This window comes from Odocoileus virginianus, chromosome 7 (assembly GCF_023699985.2).
Source record: "Odocoileus virginianus isolate 20LAN1187 ecotype Illinois chromosome 7, Ovbor_1.2, whole genome shotgun sequence".
Lineage (NCBI taxonomy): Eukaryota > Metazoa > Chordata > Mammalia > Artiodactyla > Cervidae > Odocoileus > Odocoileus virginianus.
In genome coordinates this window covers 46,230,042-46,245,164 of record NC_069680.1, presented here as the reverse complement: position 1 = coordinate 46,245,164, position 15,123 = coordinate 46,230,042, and the positions used below count along the sequence as shown (strand labels likewise).

Genomic DNA, 15,123 nt, shown 5'->3' with positions numbered 1-15,123 from the left:
AGAGGAACTAAGGAGCCTCTTGATGAGGGAGAAGGAGGAGAGTGAAAGAGTCGGCTTAAAACTAAATATTAAAAAAACAAAGATCATGGCATCTGTTCCCATTACTTCATGGCAAATAGAGGGGGGAAAAGGTAGAAGCAGTGACAGATTTCCTTTTCCTGAGCTCTAAAATCACTGTGGATGGTGACTGCAGCCATGAAATCAGAAGACGTTTGCTTCTTGGCAGGAAAGCTATGACAAACCTAGACAGTGTGTAGAAAAGCAGAGACATTACTCTGCCAACAAAGGTCCGAACAGTCAAGGCTATGGTCTTCCCAGAGGTCACATATGGTTATGAGACTTGAACAGTAAAGAAGGCAGAGTGCCAAAGAATTGATGCCTTCCAACCGTGGTGCTGAAGAAGACTCCTCAGAGTCCCTTGGACAGCAAGGAGATAAAACCAATCTTAGGGGAAATCAACCCTGAATACTCGTTGGAAGGACTGATGTTGAAGCTGAAACTCCAGTATTTTGGTCATCTGATGGGAACAGCTGACTCATTGGAAAAGTCCCTGATGCTGGGAAAGATTGAGGGCAGAATGAGAAGAGGGCATCCAGAGGATGAGATGGCTGGCTGGATGGCATCACCGATGCAATGTCCATGAGCTTGGGCAAACTTCAGGAGATGCTGAGGAACAGGGAGGCCTGGCGTTGCGAAGTATTGACTCGGTAACTAAACAATGACAATCAAAATTTAACTAGTTCCTTTCTCATGAATAGTTGGGTTGTTTCTAATCTTTTCCTACTACATACAATGTTGCCAGGAATAACTAAAGAGAAAACTGACAGTATCTGGCAACTTCTTTAATTTTGGGAAAGAAGATGACAATCGGATATCCAAAATATAAAGGAAAACAGGATGTTTCCTAAGATAAGATTGTTTTTGGAAATGCTTAAATGCTTTTGGACATCTATTTGAGGAACAAATGTCCAATAAGTAGAAGGTTCTGTGTATTTCTAACTAGGAAATTAGTATGAACTAACAACTGACATTTTGAAGTCCTGACCGTAAAGATGGTGTTTGAAACCATGCAAGAAAATGAAACTGACTAGAGAGCACTAGTTTTCTGTTCTGTTGAAAGAAGTATGTTTCATATCAAAGATCTATGCCTTCTCATCTTACACTTTCTCACCTTCTCAAGGTATTCCTATCCACATCAACCTCTCCCTCTCCACCAGATCATTCCCAACAGTATGTAAACATGTTCTATGTTTCATTTTATTAAAAATATTCTCCTTGAATTCACATGTCCATTTCTCTGCTGCCCTGCATATTCAAACCTCCAGGAAAGTGAAAGTGAAAGTGAAGTCATTCAGTTGTATCCAACTCTTTGGGACACCATGGACTGCAGTCTACCAGGCTCCTTCATCCATGGGATTTTCCAGGCAAGAATACTGGAGTGGGTTGCCATTTCCTTCTCCAGGGGATCTTCCCAACTCAAGGACTGAACCCGGGTCTCTGACATTGTAGGCTGATGCTTTACTGTCTGAACCACCAGGGAAACCCTACGGACTGTCCCCAATTCTCTATCTCTCATTTACTCCTCTTCCAAATCCAGTCTGGCTTCTTCTTTATGACTGCTTTCATCGAGGCCACCTACAAACCCCATGTCGCCAAACCCAAAGGACACGCGTCTGTTCTCATTTGACTAGATCTCTCAGCAACATTCGGCAACTGACTCAACAATTGACTAATCCCTCTGTTGTGAAAAATATCTCCGAGTTTCCATGACATCACACCGTTCTGGTTTTTCTTGCCTCATCGGTTCATTTAACAAATGATCAGGGAGGGATTTCCCTGGTAGTCCAGTGGTTAAGACTTCGCTTTCCAATGCAGGGGGTGCAAGTTTGATCCCTGGTTGGGGAGCTAAGATCCCACAAGCCTTGACGCCAAACTAAACAAAATGAAAAACAAAAATAATATTGGGACGAATTCAATAAAGACTCAAACAAACAAAGAAACCGAATGATCAGGGAATCAACGAGGTGATGACACTTTTTGGGGTGCCTCTGACTTACTAGTGTACAAAACAGACCAAATATCTGCCTTTGAGGAACTTCCATGGAGGTGGAGGAGATGAACAACAAATGCACAAAGTATGTTAGAAGGTAATTAGAAAAAGAGGAGAATAAGAAGTGATCAGGGATTCCCTCGTGGCTCAGTGGTAAAAAATCAGACTGCCAATGCAGAAGACACAAGTTCAATCCTGATCCAGAAGGTCCCACACGCTGTGGGGCAACTAAGCCCATGTGGCACAACTACTGAGCCTGTGCTCTAGAGCGCAAAAGCTGCAGCTACTGAAGCTCAAGGGCCCTAGAGCCCGTGCTCTGCAAATAGTCACTGCAACAAGAAGCCTGGGGAAAAAAAAAAAGCCTGAGTATCACAACTAGAGAAAGGCCCGAGCAACAACAAAGATCCAGCAAAAAAAAAGAAAAGGTGATCCAAGTGTGTATATGGAGGGGGTCATAAAGTACAACAGTGAGGTCCCCACAGGCCTTGCTGAGATGGTGACATTTGACCCAAGACTTTTTTTTTTTCCCCATTTATTTTTATTAGCTGGAGGCTAATTACTTTACAACATTGCAGTGGTTTTTGTCATACATTGAAATGAATTAGCCATGGATTTACATGTATTCCCCATCCCGATCTCCCCTCCCACCTCCCTCTCCACCCCATCCCTCTGGGTCTTCCCAGTGCACCAGGCCTGAGCACTTGTCTCGTGCATCCAACCTGGGCTGGTGTTCTGTTTCACCCTAGATATATATGTTTCGATGCTGTTCTCTTGAAGCATCCCACCCTCGCCTTCTCCCACAGAGTCCACAAGTCTGTTCTATACATCTGAGTCTCTTTTTCTTTTTTTGCATATAGGGTTATCGTTACCATCTTTCTAAATTCCATATATATGTGTTAGTATACTGTAATGGTCTTTATCTTTCTGGCTTTGCTTTGTATAATGGGCTCCAGTTTCATCCATCTCATTAGAACTGATTCAAATGAATTCTTTTTAATGGCTGAGTAATATTCCATGGTGTATATGTACCACAGCTTCCTCATCCATTCATCTGCTGATGGGCATCTAGGTTGCTTCCATGTTCTGGCTATTATAAACAGTGCTGCGATGAACATTGGGGTGCACGTGTCTCTTTCAGATCTGGTTTCCTCAGTGTGTATGCCTAGAAGTGGTATTGCTGGGTCATATGGCAGATCTATTTCCAGCTTTTTAAGGAATCTCCACACTGTTTTCCATAGTGGCTGTACTAATTTGCATTCCCACTAACAGTGTAAGAGGGTTCCCTTTTCTCCACATCCTCTCCAGCATTTATTGCTTGTAGACTTTTGGATAGCAGCCATTCTGACTGGCGTGTAATGGTACCTCATTGTGGTTTTGATTTGCATTTCTCTGATAATGAGTGATGTTGAGCATCTTTTCATGTGTTTTTTTGCCATCCGTATGTCTTCCTTGGAGAAATGTCTGTTTAGTTCTTTGGCCCATTTTTTGATTGGGTCATTTATTTTTCTGGAATTGAGCTGCAGGAGTTGCTTGTATATTTTTGAGATTAATCCTTTGTTGCTTCATTTGCTGTTATTTTCTCCCAATCTGAGGGCTGTCTTTTCACCTTGCTTATAGTTTCCTTTGTTGTGCAAAAGCTTTTAAGTTTCATTAGGTCCCATTTGTTTATTTTTGCTTTTGTTTCTAAAATTCTGGGATGTGGGTCATAGAGGATCCTGCTGTGATTTATGTCGGAGAGTGTTTTGCCTATGTTCTCCTCTAGGAGTTTTATAGTTTCTGTTGACCCAAGACTTGAAGGAGAGAGAACCAGCCCTACTGACCAACAGTTAGAAGGCTAGGATAACTGGAGCTGAAGGAGCAAGGGGTAGCAGAACAGGAGGTGAGGTTAGAGGTAACGAGGACCAGTTACGGAGGCTTGAGGGTCACTATAAGAATTGTGGCTTTCTTACTGTGAGGAAAAAGGAAGTGTCACCGTAGGATTCTAAGTTGGTAAATTACACGATATGACGTATATGAAAAGTACCCTCTGGCTGTTGGGTTGAGACAAGATTTAAAGGGGTTGAGGTTAGAAACCAATGAGAGATCATGGTAGTTCGGACCATAATGTGGTGGCACCTGTCAGAATATTAAGTGGCAGATTCCGGGTACTCTGAAGGTAGAGCCACCAGTTTGCTCTCAGACTGGATGTGGGGTGAGGGTAAGCGTGAGAGGGTGAGGAGGTTAAGAGGAGGTGGGGACAAGGGAGGAGCCACGGCTGACTCCACGGTTTTTGGACTAAGGAATGGAGGAGTGGGGTTAGCATCGACTGAGGCAGGAAGGTCACAGACTAAAGAGCTCTGTGGCAGAAGATGAGATACTCAAGTTTCGGACGTGTCCTACCTCCTAAGGGGCTTCTTGCTTATTCCATCTGATTTCTAAATGCCGGGATTCCTCAAGACTCAGTTCTCTTCCCTCTTTCCCCCTCATCTTCTCCTATGGCTTTAAATACCGCCTAGATACACAACCCGCAAATTGAAATCTCCGGTCTAGATTTTTCACCTGAATTCCAGACTGTTTACTAGACATATCTCCACCTGGGTATTTCGAAGGCATCTCAAACTCAACACGTTCTCTAACTTCTCTTCATTCCACTGACACTGCCCAACCCCCCCACCCCCCCACTGTCTCCAGCCTGAACCACTGCAAAAGTCTCCTTAATAGGGCCTCACATTTCCACTGTCCCCAGCGATCTTTCAAAAACAATCCTCGTATCATACCCTCATTTAAAGTAATTCATTGGCTTCCCACTGACACTCTTAGAATAAAATTTAATCATGCTACCATGGCCTACAAGGCCTGCTGCCTGAACTGGCCATTACCTACTTCTCTAACTTCATTTCAAACCACTTTCCCCTTTCTGAACTACGATTTCTTTCATTCATCGAGTGTGCCAACCTTCCTTTAGTGTACGCTGCCTGTCTGCCCGTCTGCCCGTCTGCCCGGCCTCCTCCTCCCTTGTTCTTTGCATTTCTATTCCCTGTCTAATGTCTCCACCTTAAAGAGGCCATCCCTCATCATTCTATCTAAAGCAGTTCATTCTGCACAGTCATACAATCAATTCAGTTGGTTTCCCCCTCTCCTCCATTAGAACTCAAGCTCCAGAAAAAATACAAGGGTTTTTGGCTTTGCTATTCACAGCAGTATCCTCTGGTACTTATTAAAACTTGTAATTACTGTTCAGTACTAATCTCCTGAGGGCCATAAAAGGAGGGTCAACATCTATCTTAATTCATCCCTACTTCCCCAGTGTCCTGCACACTGCCTGGCGCACAGCAACAAAAAAATCTGTTTATTTACTGAAAAAATACATTGTGGTACGAGAAAAGGAGACTGAGAAGTAAAACTTAGAAAGAATAGCACTGCAAAAGCCAACAGGGAAAATTTCAAAGAAGAAAGGTCAAATCTGCTGCCACGACACTCTGACCCGAACATTCCTTATCACAGCCTGGGCACTGTGATCACCCTGTCCTCCCACGTGCGCCACTCCCAGCTGCCCCAATCAGTGGTTCTGCCATTTCAGCCACTTAACATGCACCTGGAAGAAAAACTTTTATTAAAGACTTCAGTTGGAGAGTAAGAGAAAAAGAACCAGAATAAAGAAAAGTTAGTAAAGTTATCTCTTTGGAAAGTTACTGATGTACTCAAGGACCTTGAGAAGGATCACTATTTCTTCAGTGGTAATATTGTCTGAAGTAGTCAAACTGGTGACTCACAGAGTAACTTCCCAAAAAAGGGGTGTGAGGTGGGCATAGAAATAGCTATAGTAGAACATCTAGTTGTTTTATGAGATAGTGTCAGGAAGATATCTATTATAAAGGATTAGTGAACAAGCTGAAGAAAGGTCAAGAGTAGCCTTTTGTTAAAATACCACTGAAAAAAGAAGATGGTTGCTTCAAATCAGAGATAACAAGAGAGAATCAACACTGATGTGTTTGACTAAATACTGAAATTGAAGTTTTAGCTAGGGAGGAGATATGGGGAGAAATGGTTAAGGTGATTTTATCTACATAATTAGCAACAGTCCAAGACAAGGATGAGGACTTTCACCTCAACAACTGTATCAATATGATTTCTTAGCCATTAGGAGGTCTGAAACCCATCTGGAGACTGACAGAGAGATCAGCATGTTTTCCAAGTCACAGTGTAAGGACTATAATATGTGCATAGAGGTCATGCTGCTATTCTGAGAGTAGATAAGAGTCTGAGATTTAGAGTGTTTGAGTTACTTCTTGACATGAAAGGAATTATTTAGAAGGGGTCAGTAGGGAGCTATTTCAAATTTTAAAATCTACTTTTGGAAGTCTGGTGAAACCTTTAGATTTAAGTGGCTTCCCAAACTCTAAGAGCCAATCCCTGATAAAATCCCCATTCTTACAGTCTCAAGAATAATTCAAAGCATTTCTGTTAAGTACTCATTTTTTTGAAGAAAAAACAGTTTTGCAAGGTATGTTCTGATCACGCTCTCACTGGCCAGGTAAAACATGAATAGGCATATCCTTAGAGTCAATGCCCAGCTCCATATCCTAAGGATCTCTATATGAAGGAATCAGAAGCCTACAGTCAGTGGTCACGGCTGCTCAGGATACACTGTGATTTTATTTTACAATTATGTAAAAAAATAGCACTCATCTTCAAACATGAACATCCTGATGAAATCATACATTGAGTTTGAATCCACTATAGAGCCCTGACAGAGAAACAAAACAGGCTTACTTGGAAACTAAATTTGCTGATCAATAAAATGGCCGGCAAGATGTCCTGCTCACTTCTGTTCACTGGACAAGGCCAGTACTGGATATATAGGAGAACTTGATAAACATTTATTTAGTGTATAGATGATACTCTGCTGAAACAGTAAGCAAACAACCTCCACAGAAAATATGAAGTTAATGATTTGTGACAACTAAGAAAGTAGTCTATGCAATTTCCCTTTTGTTTCATTACCATCCAGATGCCATCAGTTTCCACAGTCCCAGGAACTGTCTTGCCAACCATGACTACTGTTAACAGTATCATATTTTCCTGCTATACTGGAAACATGCTTTCATCTGAATGGCTTCCAAAAAGCTGTGAGGCACTGGAAGTTACTACAGAGAAACCAACTTAGACTCTCAGGAAGTTTCACTGAGAGCCCCCATCTCTCCCTTTTTATAGCCTGAAGATAGAATGAGCCACTGATGATGAAGCTGGTCCAATATGCAGTGACAGTTATATGTTGCCAACCCAAGGCATCACACAGAGCTTTATCAGAAGAAAACATTTTATACTTCTCACTTACTGTTATTAGATTGGTTCAAAAGTAATTGCAGTTTTACATTGTTGAACTTTGCCATTTGATAGTGGAATACATTTTTAAATAAATATGGTTATGTTATACATCATTTTAATGCACAGTTCTTGTTTTATGTTTTTTTGCTAATGACTTACTACTTGCTGGTTATTTTATATTTACTTTAGACTATAGAAATGCTGTTAAATAAAAAGCTAATCTGAGTAATTTTTTTATTCGAGTTCAACATGGGTCTGGGCCATAAAGCAGCAGTGACAACTCAAAACATCAACAATGCATTTGGCCCAAGAACTACAGTGCAGTGGTGGTTCAAGAAGTTTTGCTAAGGACATGAGAGCCTTGAAGATGAGTGTAGTGGCCGGCCATCGGAAGTTGACAAAGACCAAGTAAGAGCAATTATCGAAGCTGATCCTTTTACAACTACACAAAAAATTGCCAAACAACTCAACATCAATCATTCTATGGTTGTTTGGTATTTGAAGAAAATCGGAAAGATGAAAAAAAAAGTGGGTGCCTCATAAGCTGACTGCAAAAAAAAAAAAAAAAAAAAACAAAAAAACACCTCATCATTTTGAGGAGTTTTCTTCTCATACTCTACCAAAAAACAAAGAACCATTTCTCAATCAGACTGAAAAAGTGGATTTTACATAAAAACCGGAGATGACCACCTCAGTGATTGGACTGAGAAGCTGCTCCAAAGCACTTCTCAAAGCCAAACTTGCACCCCCCAAAAAAGTCATGATCACTGTTTCATGATCTGTTGCTCATCGAATCCACTACAGCTTTCTGAAACCATTACATCTGAAAAGTATGCTCATCAAATCAATGAGAAGCACCAAAAACAGCAATGCCTGCAGCTGGCATCGTCAATAGAAAGGGTACAATTCTTTTCCATGACAACGCCCGACTGTACCTCACACAACCAACGCTTCAAAAGGTGAATGAATTGGGCTACAAAGTTTTGCCTCATCCGCCATATTCACCCGATCTCTCGCCAACTGATTACCACTTCTTCAAGCATCTCGACAACTTTTTGTAGGGAAAACACTTCCACAATCAGTAGGAGGCAGAAAATGCTTTCCAAAAGCTCATCAAAACCCTAAGTATGGATTTTTACAATACAGGAATAAACTTATTCCTCACTGGCAAAAATGTGTTGATTGTAATGGTTCGTATTTTTATTAATAGACATGTGTTTGAGCCTAGTTATGATGATTTCAATTTCATGGCCCAAAACCACAATCACTTTTGTACCCACCTAATAACTGTAGTTTACTAAGATCCAGAAAGAAGTACCTCCTGCATGTATTTGTTGAGAATGAGGAATACACAGGAGAAGGCTTTGTCTAGTTCAACTTAGGACAAATAGTCTGGTCAGAGTAGGAGAAACTTTGGAAAGGATGCCATGGCCTCTAGGGTGATGAAAGTCTGACTATCTGAATGCAGAAATATTGAAACAAGTACTCCAAACTGGCTGCTACTGAGCTCTCCTGCCTATCTCTAAATCCACCAACAGCTGAGGAAAAAGATGTAACTCAAGTCTTGATAACATACTACAATAAGAGATCTGGTAATAAAAAAAAATCCGAAGTCTTAAATAGACTGGTCTTTGATACAGGGGTTTTCTACTGATACAGGATTTAATTATCCCCCACAGCAAAAAACAATCCTGAAAACAGTCTATAATTCTAGCCCTAGGTAAGAAATGGGGGTACTTTTTGTGGATCTCCCGTAATTATGATGTTGGCTTACAGCCAAAAGAAGGAAGTGCTTTTGAAACATTAATGGAGGGCTTCAATACCACCACTTTGGGAAAGGGTATCAGTGGTGATCACAAGAGCTATTCCATCTTGGCGGCTGAAAGTAAAAGTGTCAGTTGCTCACTGTGTCTGACTCTGTACAACCCCATGGACTGTAGCCTGCCAGACTCCTCTGTCCACGGAATTTGCCAGGCAAGGATACTGGAGTGGGTTGCCATTTCCTTCTCCAGGGGATCTTCCCGACCCAGGGATCAAACCCGGGTCTCCCGCATTGCAGGTGGATTCTTTATTATCTCCAGGGAAGCCCCTTGGCAGCTGAGTTATTAACATCTTCAATTGGAGGAATCATTTCACTTTCTTATACAAGTCAGATTCTGACCTACCAGTCCAATTGCCTTTCCTATACAGAAATCCTTTCCATATCTCTCAAAGGTGCCAATTTAACCACTGTTCAGAGACTCCCAGCCAACCCCACAGTTAAGTATTGTTAAAGGCAGTCTGACTCCTTGTAACCTTTCACCTACTAGCCCCTAGCTTTGACTGCAAAGGCCACACAAGTCATAGCCTCTCACTTTGTCTACTTGACTTCTCTGACATATGTGGATAGCAACACTGTTTAGCCTTAGCCTTCTTTTCCCTCTAGAATAAGTAGGTTTCCTATCAGTTGTTTGTATAAGAAATTCCAGGTGCTCTAGTTCACACCTGGTGTGGGGGAGTGGGAAGCTTTCTTATATGCAAATCATATACACAATTTATACATAAATGAATGTAGCAACTGAGGTCTGATTAGCCCAAAGTACATGGCTGAGTAGCATACTATAAATACAGAAAAATAACATACTAAGTACAAATGTTACTTTGTTTAATTAGAACTTTAACAATGCAAGTTCTTTTTCAACTTGTCTTCTCCAACTACAAGTATATACATACATATATATCATCTCTTTCCACCATCTCTATACCTGAATTCCTTGAACTGAATGTTATTTTAATTTTTTTTTTCCAGTGAACAGTTCTCTGCATATCTTAAAGAATATTTAAGATTCTCAAGTCAGAGAATTCTATTCTCCTGTTCTAAGATTCTTGAGAATGCTGTGTATTTCTTTCTTTGGCTATGATGGACAGTAAGATGACCTTCTACCAAAGATTCTGGCCCTCTTCATTTTTTCAGAACCAAGTTCAGAGAAGCAATCTCCTTTACTGAAACCTGCTTGTTTTCTAGGGGATTATACTGTCAAGAATTTCAGATGTTATTGCTTTTAGCAAAATTAGAGCTGCAGCTTTCCTATCACCAACTTGCCTCTGCAAGTTTTGTAATGTGTCACAAAAAACTCATTCACACCCTCTGTGTGTGTGTTGGGGGGAGGGGATAGGTAAGGGACTGGTGGCAGGGGGATTGAAGAGGAAATTTCTGACAAGCAGTGACTTCTTGAGGCATACTTATTTAAGAAATGAAATCTAGTCTGAAAATAGAAAAGTTACTGTTCATCTGATTATTTTTTCCATTTGACACAAGAACTTAACTCCTTTAGGGCTAGCAACTATTGTTTAACTGAACTAAATATTTTAGATGAAAAGACAGACCAAATTCTCTAAACTGTTCTATCATGATTCATTTTCCTTTGCACCGATCTCTCATTCCTATTCCTTGGAATTGAAACAAAAAGACAAAATCATACCTACCCACCTTCCATAAAATGTCCAAGTTTTAACTGGCTTAAAAAAAAATGTTCTCCTACAGCTTACCCTACAATGTACAAACACAGGACACTGTTTGGTCAGGCAGTTACATAATCCCACCTATACTGAACTTCCAATGACATGCTTACGTGCATATTAACATAACTAATAACTCACTACCTACAAAGAATTTATAAAATATATTCTCCACATATTAAGAAAAAATGCAAAAAAAAAAAAAAAAAAAGAAAAAATGCAGCTGGATGCATTTATTTAAAAATTTGAGCAAGAAGGTTTTCTCTCATTAATCTTAAGTAATAATTCAGATCAAATTTACAGTTAATTAAAGTTTCTTATACACCTGGGTTTAAATGCAGAGCTTTAAAACTCTGGTTTAATATAGACAATTAGTAATTTTTATTACTTTCTTTCATACTTTCAAATTCTTAATCTTATAACCTGTACCTGATAATTTGGGTAAATTGTGAGGGGTAACTGGTCCCTAAAATAAATTTTCCATTTCAGTTTGAACAAACCGCAAAGTTTTCCACTTCAGTTTGGTAAAAAGTGCTTTGGTGTTGGGATAGAGCTCAGGGTGGGATGGTTGAGAGGAACAAGGTCAATAGGAAGCTAATCCATAACCTTAAGTCTCTAAATATTACTATTTTCAGATATGAACTCATTAATGCAACAAATTCTTGAAAGGTAGCAACTAAGATCTTCTTTGGTTATTTTTATCCCACAGATCAAGCAAACAGAATCTGAGTAACACTACCCTTTGGATTATGTATCAGTTGGTTATGACAGTTTCCCAAATCAGTTGCTTAAATGTTGACTACATGGACAAGCAGGACAATTCAAGTTAGAGACAGCGGTGATCATCGAAATTTTAGGCAAAACTAGCTAAACGTAAGATTAGACTTTAGTATTCTTCTCTTCCCGTTCCACTGCCCACAGGCTGTTTCTAGTTCTCCCACCAATGGTCCTCAAAACCTTCTCCCTTAAAAAGCTCCTCAATGGGAACCCAACAAATTTGTAATTGATGGAGAAAGCATACTTCCCAGTAGTATTTACATTCTAAATCAGGTACAGGTTAAGACAAACACATTTCCCACTGAAAGTGTAAAAGCAATGCTTGTGAACAAGGAAATCTTTCTTATATTTCTTGGCTCATCATTCCAGAGTGCTTTAAAAAATACACTTCTGCTTTTCCAAAAAAAATCATGTAATACACGACATGAAAAACCAGCATTATTGAAAATAGGAGAATCTATTCCCAATTCCGAGTCACACATGGCTCACTTGAGGACAGACATAATCACAATCCTTCTTCCAAGAGAAAAGTATAAATGCTTCATAGAAATAAGCTGTGTCCCGTCTCTAGTTTTTATATTCCTAAATTTAATATACACATGTCATAAGATGAACCTAGTAAACATATAAAAAAATATGTATTATAAGTGTGTATGTGTGTAATTCAAACGATCTAAATCTCAGGATGACGCGAGGTTACTTCCAATTTAAAATCTAGACCCAAGCTAGAGTCCCCGCACCATCTCTGCTGGCATTATACTACTCTCCACCCCAACTTATGTCTGGCAGAGACTACTCGCACGCATCCCGCACCCAGCCTAAGTCAGACCTCAGCTCTCCCAAACTTGATTATTTCCAGTTCCAGTCTCCAGAAACTTCCCAATGACTGCTACCCACGTAAACCCATTAACGCTAATGTGTCAATGGATCATTAAGCTGATCCTCCTAAACTACATCCCTGCATATTACGAAAGGCTTAAGAACGTAACACAAAGGATTTTTAAGAGTTATAGTGGAAAGTGCAAGAAAGATAGGTTTGGGAGATAACTGGCCTTTAAAAATCACAAGGTCCACTTCGTCCCCTACTCTTTCTAGCCTGTCGAGGCCTTTTAGGGTAGTAAGACCGGAAGTGGGTACAGGTATTGTCGAAACAAAACAAAGCAAAAAAACCCCCACAACAACTTCTTCCAGTGACTGTGGCACATTCACCCCCTAAACCCTAGGGGTCTCCTCACCTCCCATTCGACAACATCAAGAGAACCGGGACCGGAATCCCAGGGAGAAAGGCCGGGGAGGGCGGGGGGAGAGGAGCACTGTGTCTGGTTTGGGGCCTGCAAACCCGGGTACGCAGGTGGGGTCTGGGGCGAGGGAAGGCGGCGCTGGCCTCGCTTACCTGCGGCGAAGTGGAGCGGAGTGGACTTCCTGCCCGCCGTGTCGCGGCTGTTCACCTTCTCGGGCGTCACCAGCCTCTTAACTCGCTCCACGTCCCCGTTGCGGCAAGCCTCGAACAGCTCGCGAGCTGCCGGCTCCACGGCCTCGGCCGCCGCGCCCGCGCAGGCCGCGCCCCCGCCGGCGCAGCGGCGGCCTGACATTATTCTGGCCGCCGCCGCCGCCAGCAGCAGCGCCAGCAACGGCAGCAGGAGCCCCGGCCCCGCGAGCAGGAGGGCGAGGCCCCCCGGAGGAGACGCGCTCAGGGCCCGGGCCGCTCGGCTCCCTGCTGTCACCGGGCTCGGCGCAGTCCCATGGCCGCGCCACTTCGCGTCCCTCGATCGGCCTCGCGACCTCCGGCTGCCCCGCCGCGGCGGAGGCACCGAGAACCCGCCGTTCGAGCTCAGAAGCGACGCGGCGGCGGAAGCTGGCAAGGCCCCTCCTGCCAGCTCCGCTGAGCCCTGGGAGCGCACGTGACGTCGCGCCGCGCGTGCGCGGTGGCAGAAGGCAGGTCGGACAGGTTTCGGCCAGCGGGCCGCGCGGAGGGGTTTGTGGGAAATGTGAGACGAGAGCCTCTGGCCGCGGGTGGAGTAGGGGCTTCGTCCCACCGCCATCTTTGTGGTGGGTTTTGCTGAAGTTGTATTTTTTGCTTATTGTCTTTATAAAAAAATGGATTTCTTAATCTGAATTTCTTTATTGCACACAAAGGAACCTTTGAAAGTTTCCCCCCAGTTTTGGATGTTATTTTGGACTTCTTACTGTACACATTTTCCATATTTTCAGCTTCCACAACCCCTTTCTCCGGGGGGTTTCTCCCTGGCACTGTCTCTTCCCTTCCCCGCAACTGCTGTTTTGGTTTTTGTGAGCCACTGATCAGAAATGAATGAGTTGCTTGATGGGAAGTTTGGATGAGCTGCCCCAGGATAATGTAAAGAAAATTAGGAAACCATTGAAAATTTGTTCCAATTTTAAATTAATGATTGAGAGGTATGGCTTAGATGAATTCCTCTTTCCATAGTTAATAGTTTAGGACTAAAGGACCCATCATGAGTGTATATTATGCTGACGTGGCTGAAGTGGGGATATACTGGGTATACACATCACTGACAGTTTAATGAATTGCGATTTCTTTTCTTCTCACGCCTAAGGTAGTGATACAGCTGTTCATGATCATTCCCTACCCTATGCCCTGGTCTTAAGAAACTTTAAAACTATGGTCACATACATGTGGAAAAGACCCTGACGTTGGGAAAAATTGAAACAAAAGGATAAGGTGGCGGCAGAAGATGTGATGGTTAGATAGCATCACCAACTCAATGGACATGAGTTTGAGCAAACTCCAGGAAATAGTGGAGGACAGAGGAGCCTGTCATGCTGCAGTCGTGGGGTTGCAAAGATTTGGACAGAGCTTAGCAACTGAACAACAAATGTTACCTAAACCGGTACATGTGACCCTTGGCATGCAGACAAGCATCTCCCCGCCCGTGCCCTGTTGTCTTAACTTCTTAAGCTGTTTTTTTTTTTTTGGTTGTTGTTGCAAATTCAGTGTTTGTTTGTTTGGGAACATCAACTCACTATTGTGCTAAAAGGTAGAGGATTTACATGGATGGGGGCATTTTATAAATGTATAAATTACATAATTATATGTGCACATGACAAGTACAGATTTAAATTATGTTGCATAATAGTAAGTATTTGTGAATCCACTTAAAGAACTGGTACACCACCAGTGGTATTGAATCTATCATTTTTCTTCCATGTTTCATCTACTTGCCAAGTGTATTCCCTAATTTTCTTATTCTCTAATTATTAATTTGTAGTTATTAATCCCTTACCATGTGTGTATTCCTCAGCAGCATATTGTTCACCTTTACTTGTTCTTGAGCTTTCTAAAAGTATCAGTCTTTGAGGTCTTTTTTCATTTGTGATGCTTGTAAGTCTCATGCATCATTATTGTTTTATAAAGTTGTCTTTTGAATATACCACAGAATTACAAGACTACTGGTCATTTGATTTGTTTTCAAGTTTTGTTGTGAAAAGTACTGCTACAAACATTTGTATAC

The 15,123-nt window shown here is 41.7% G+C and overlaps 1 protein-coding gene across 2 annotated transcripts in view; it reads right to left on the bottom strand.

Moving 5' to 3' along the window:
* TNKS2 (tankyrase 2) overlaps positions 1 to 13,509 on the bottom strand; it is a 65,356-nt gene extending 51,847 nt beyond the window's left edge. Inside the window, exon 1 of one of the 2 annotated variants that reach the window (XM_070470643.1) lies at positions 13,026 to 13,509. In XM_070470643.1, coding sequence (XP_070326744.1) covers positions 13,026 to 13,224 — 199 coding nt within the window. In that variant the 5' untranslated portion in view covers positions 13,225 to 13,509. The remainder of the gene's footprint in view (positions 1 to 13,025) is intronic. The other variant, XM_020869962.2, reaches the window with a different exon arrangement.
* Between the last annotated feature and the right edge of the window lie 1,614 nt (positions 13,510 to 15,123).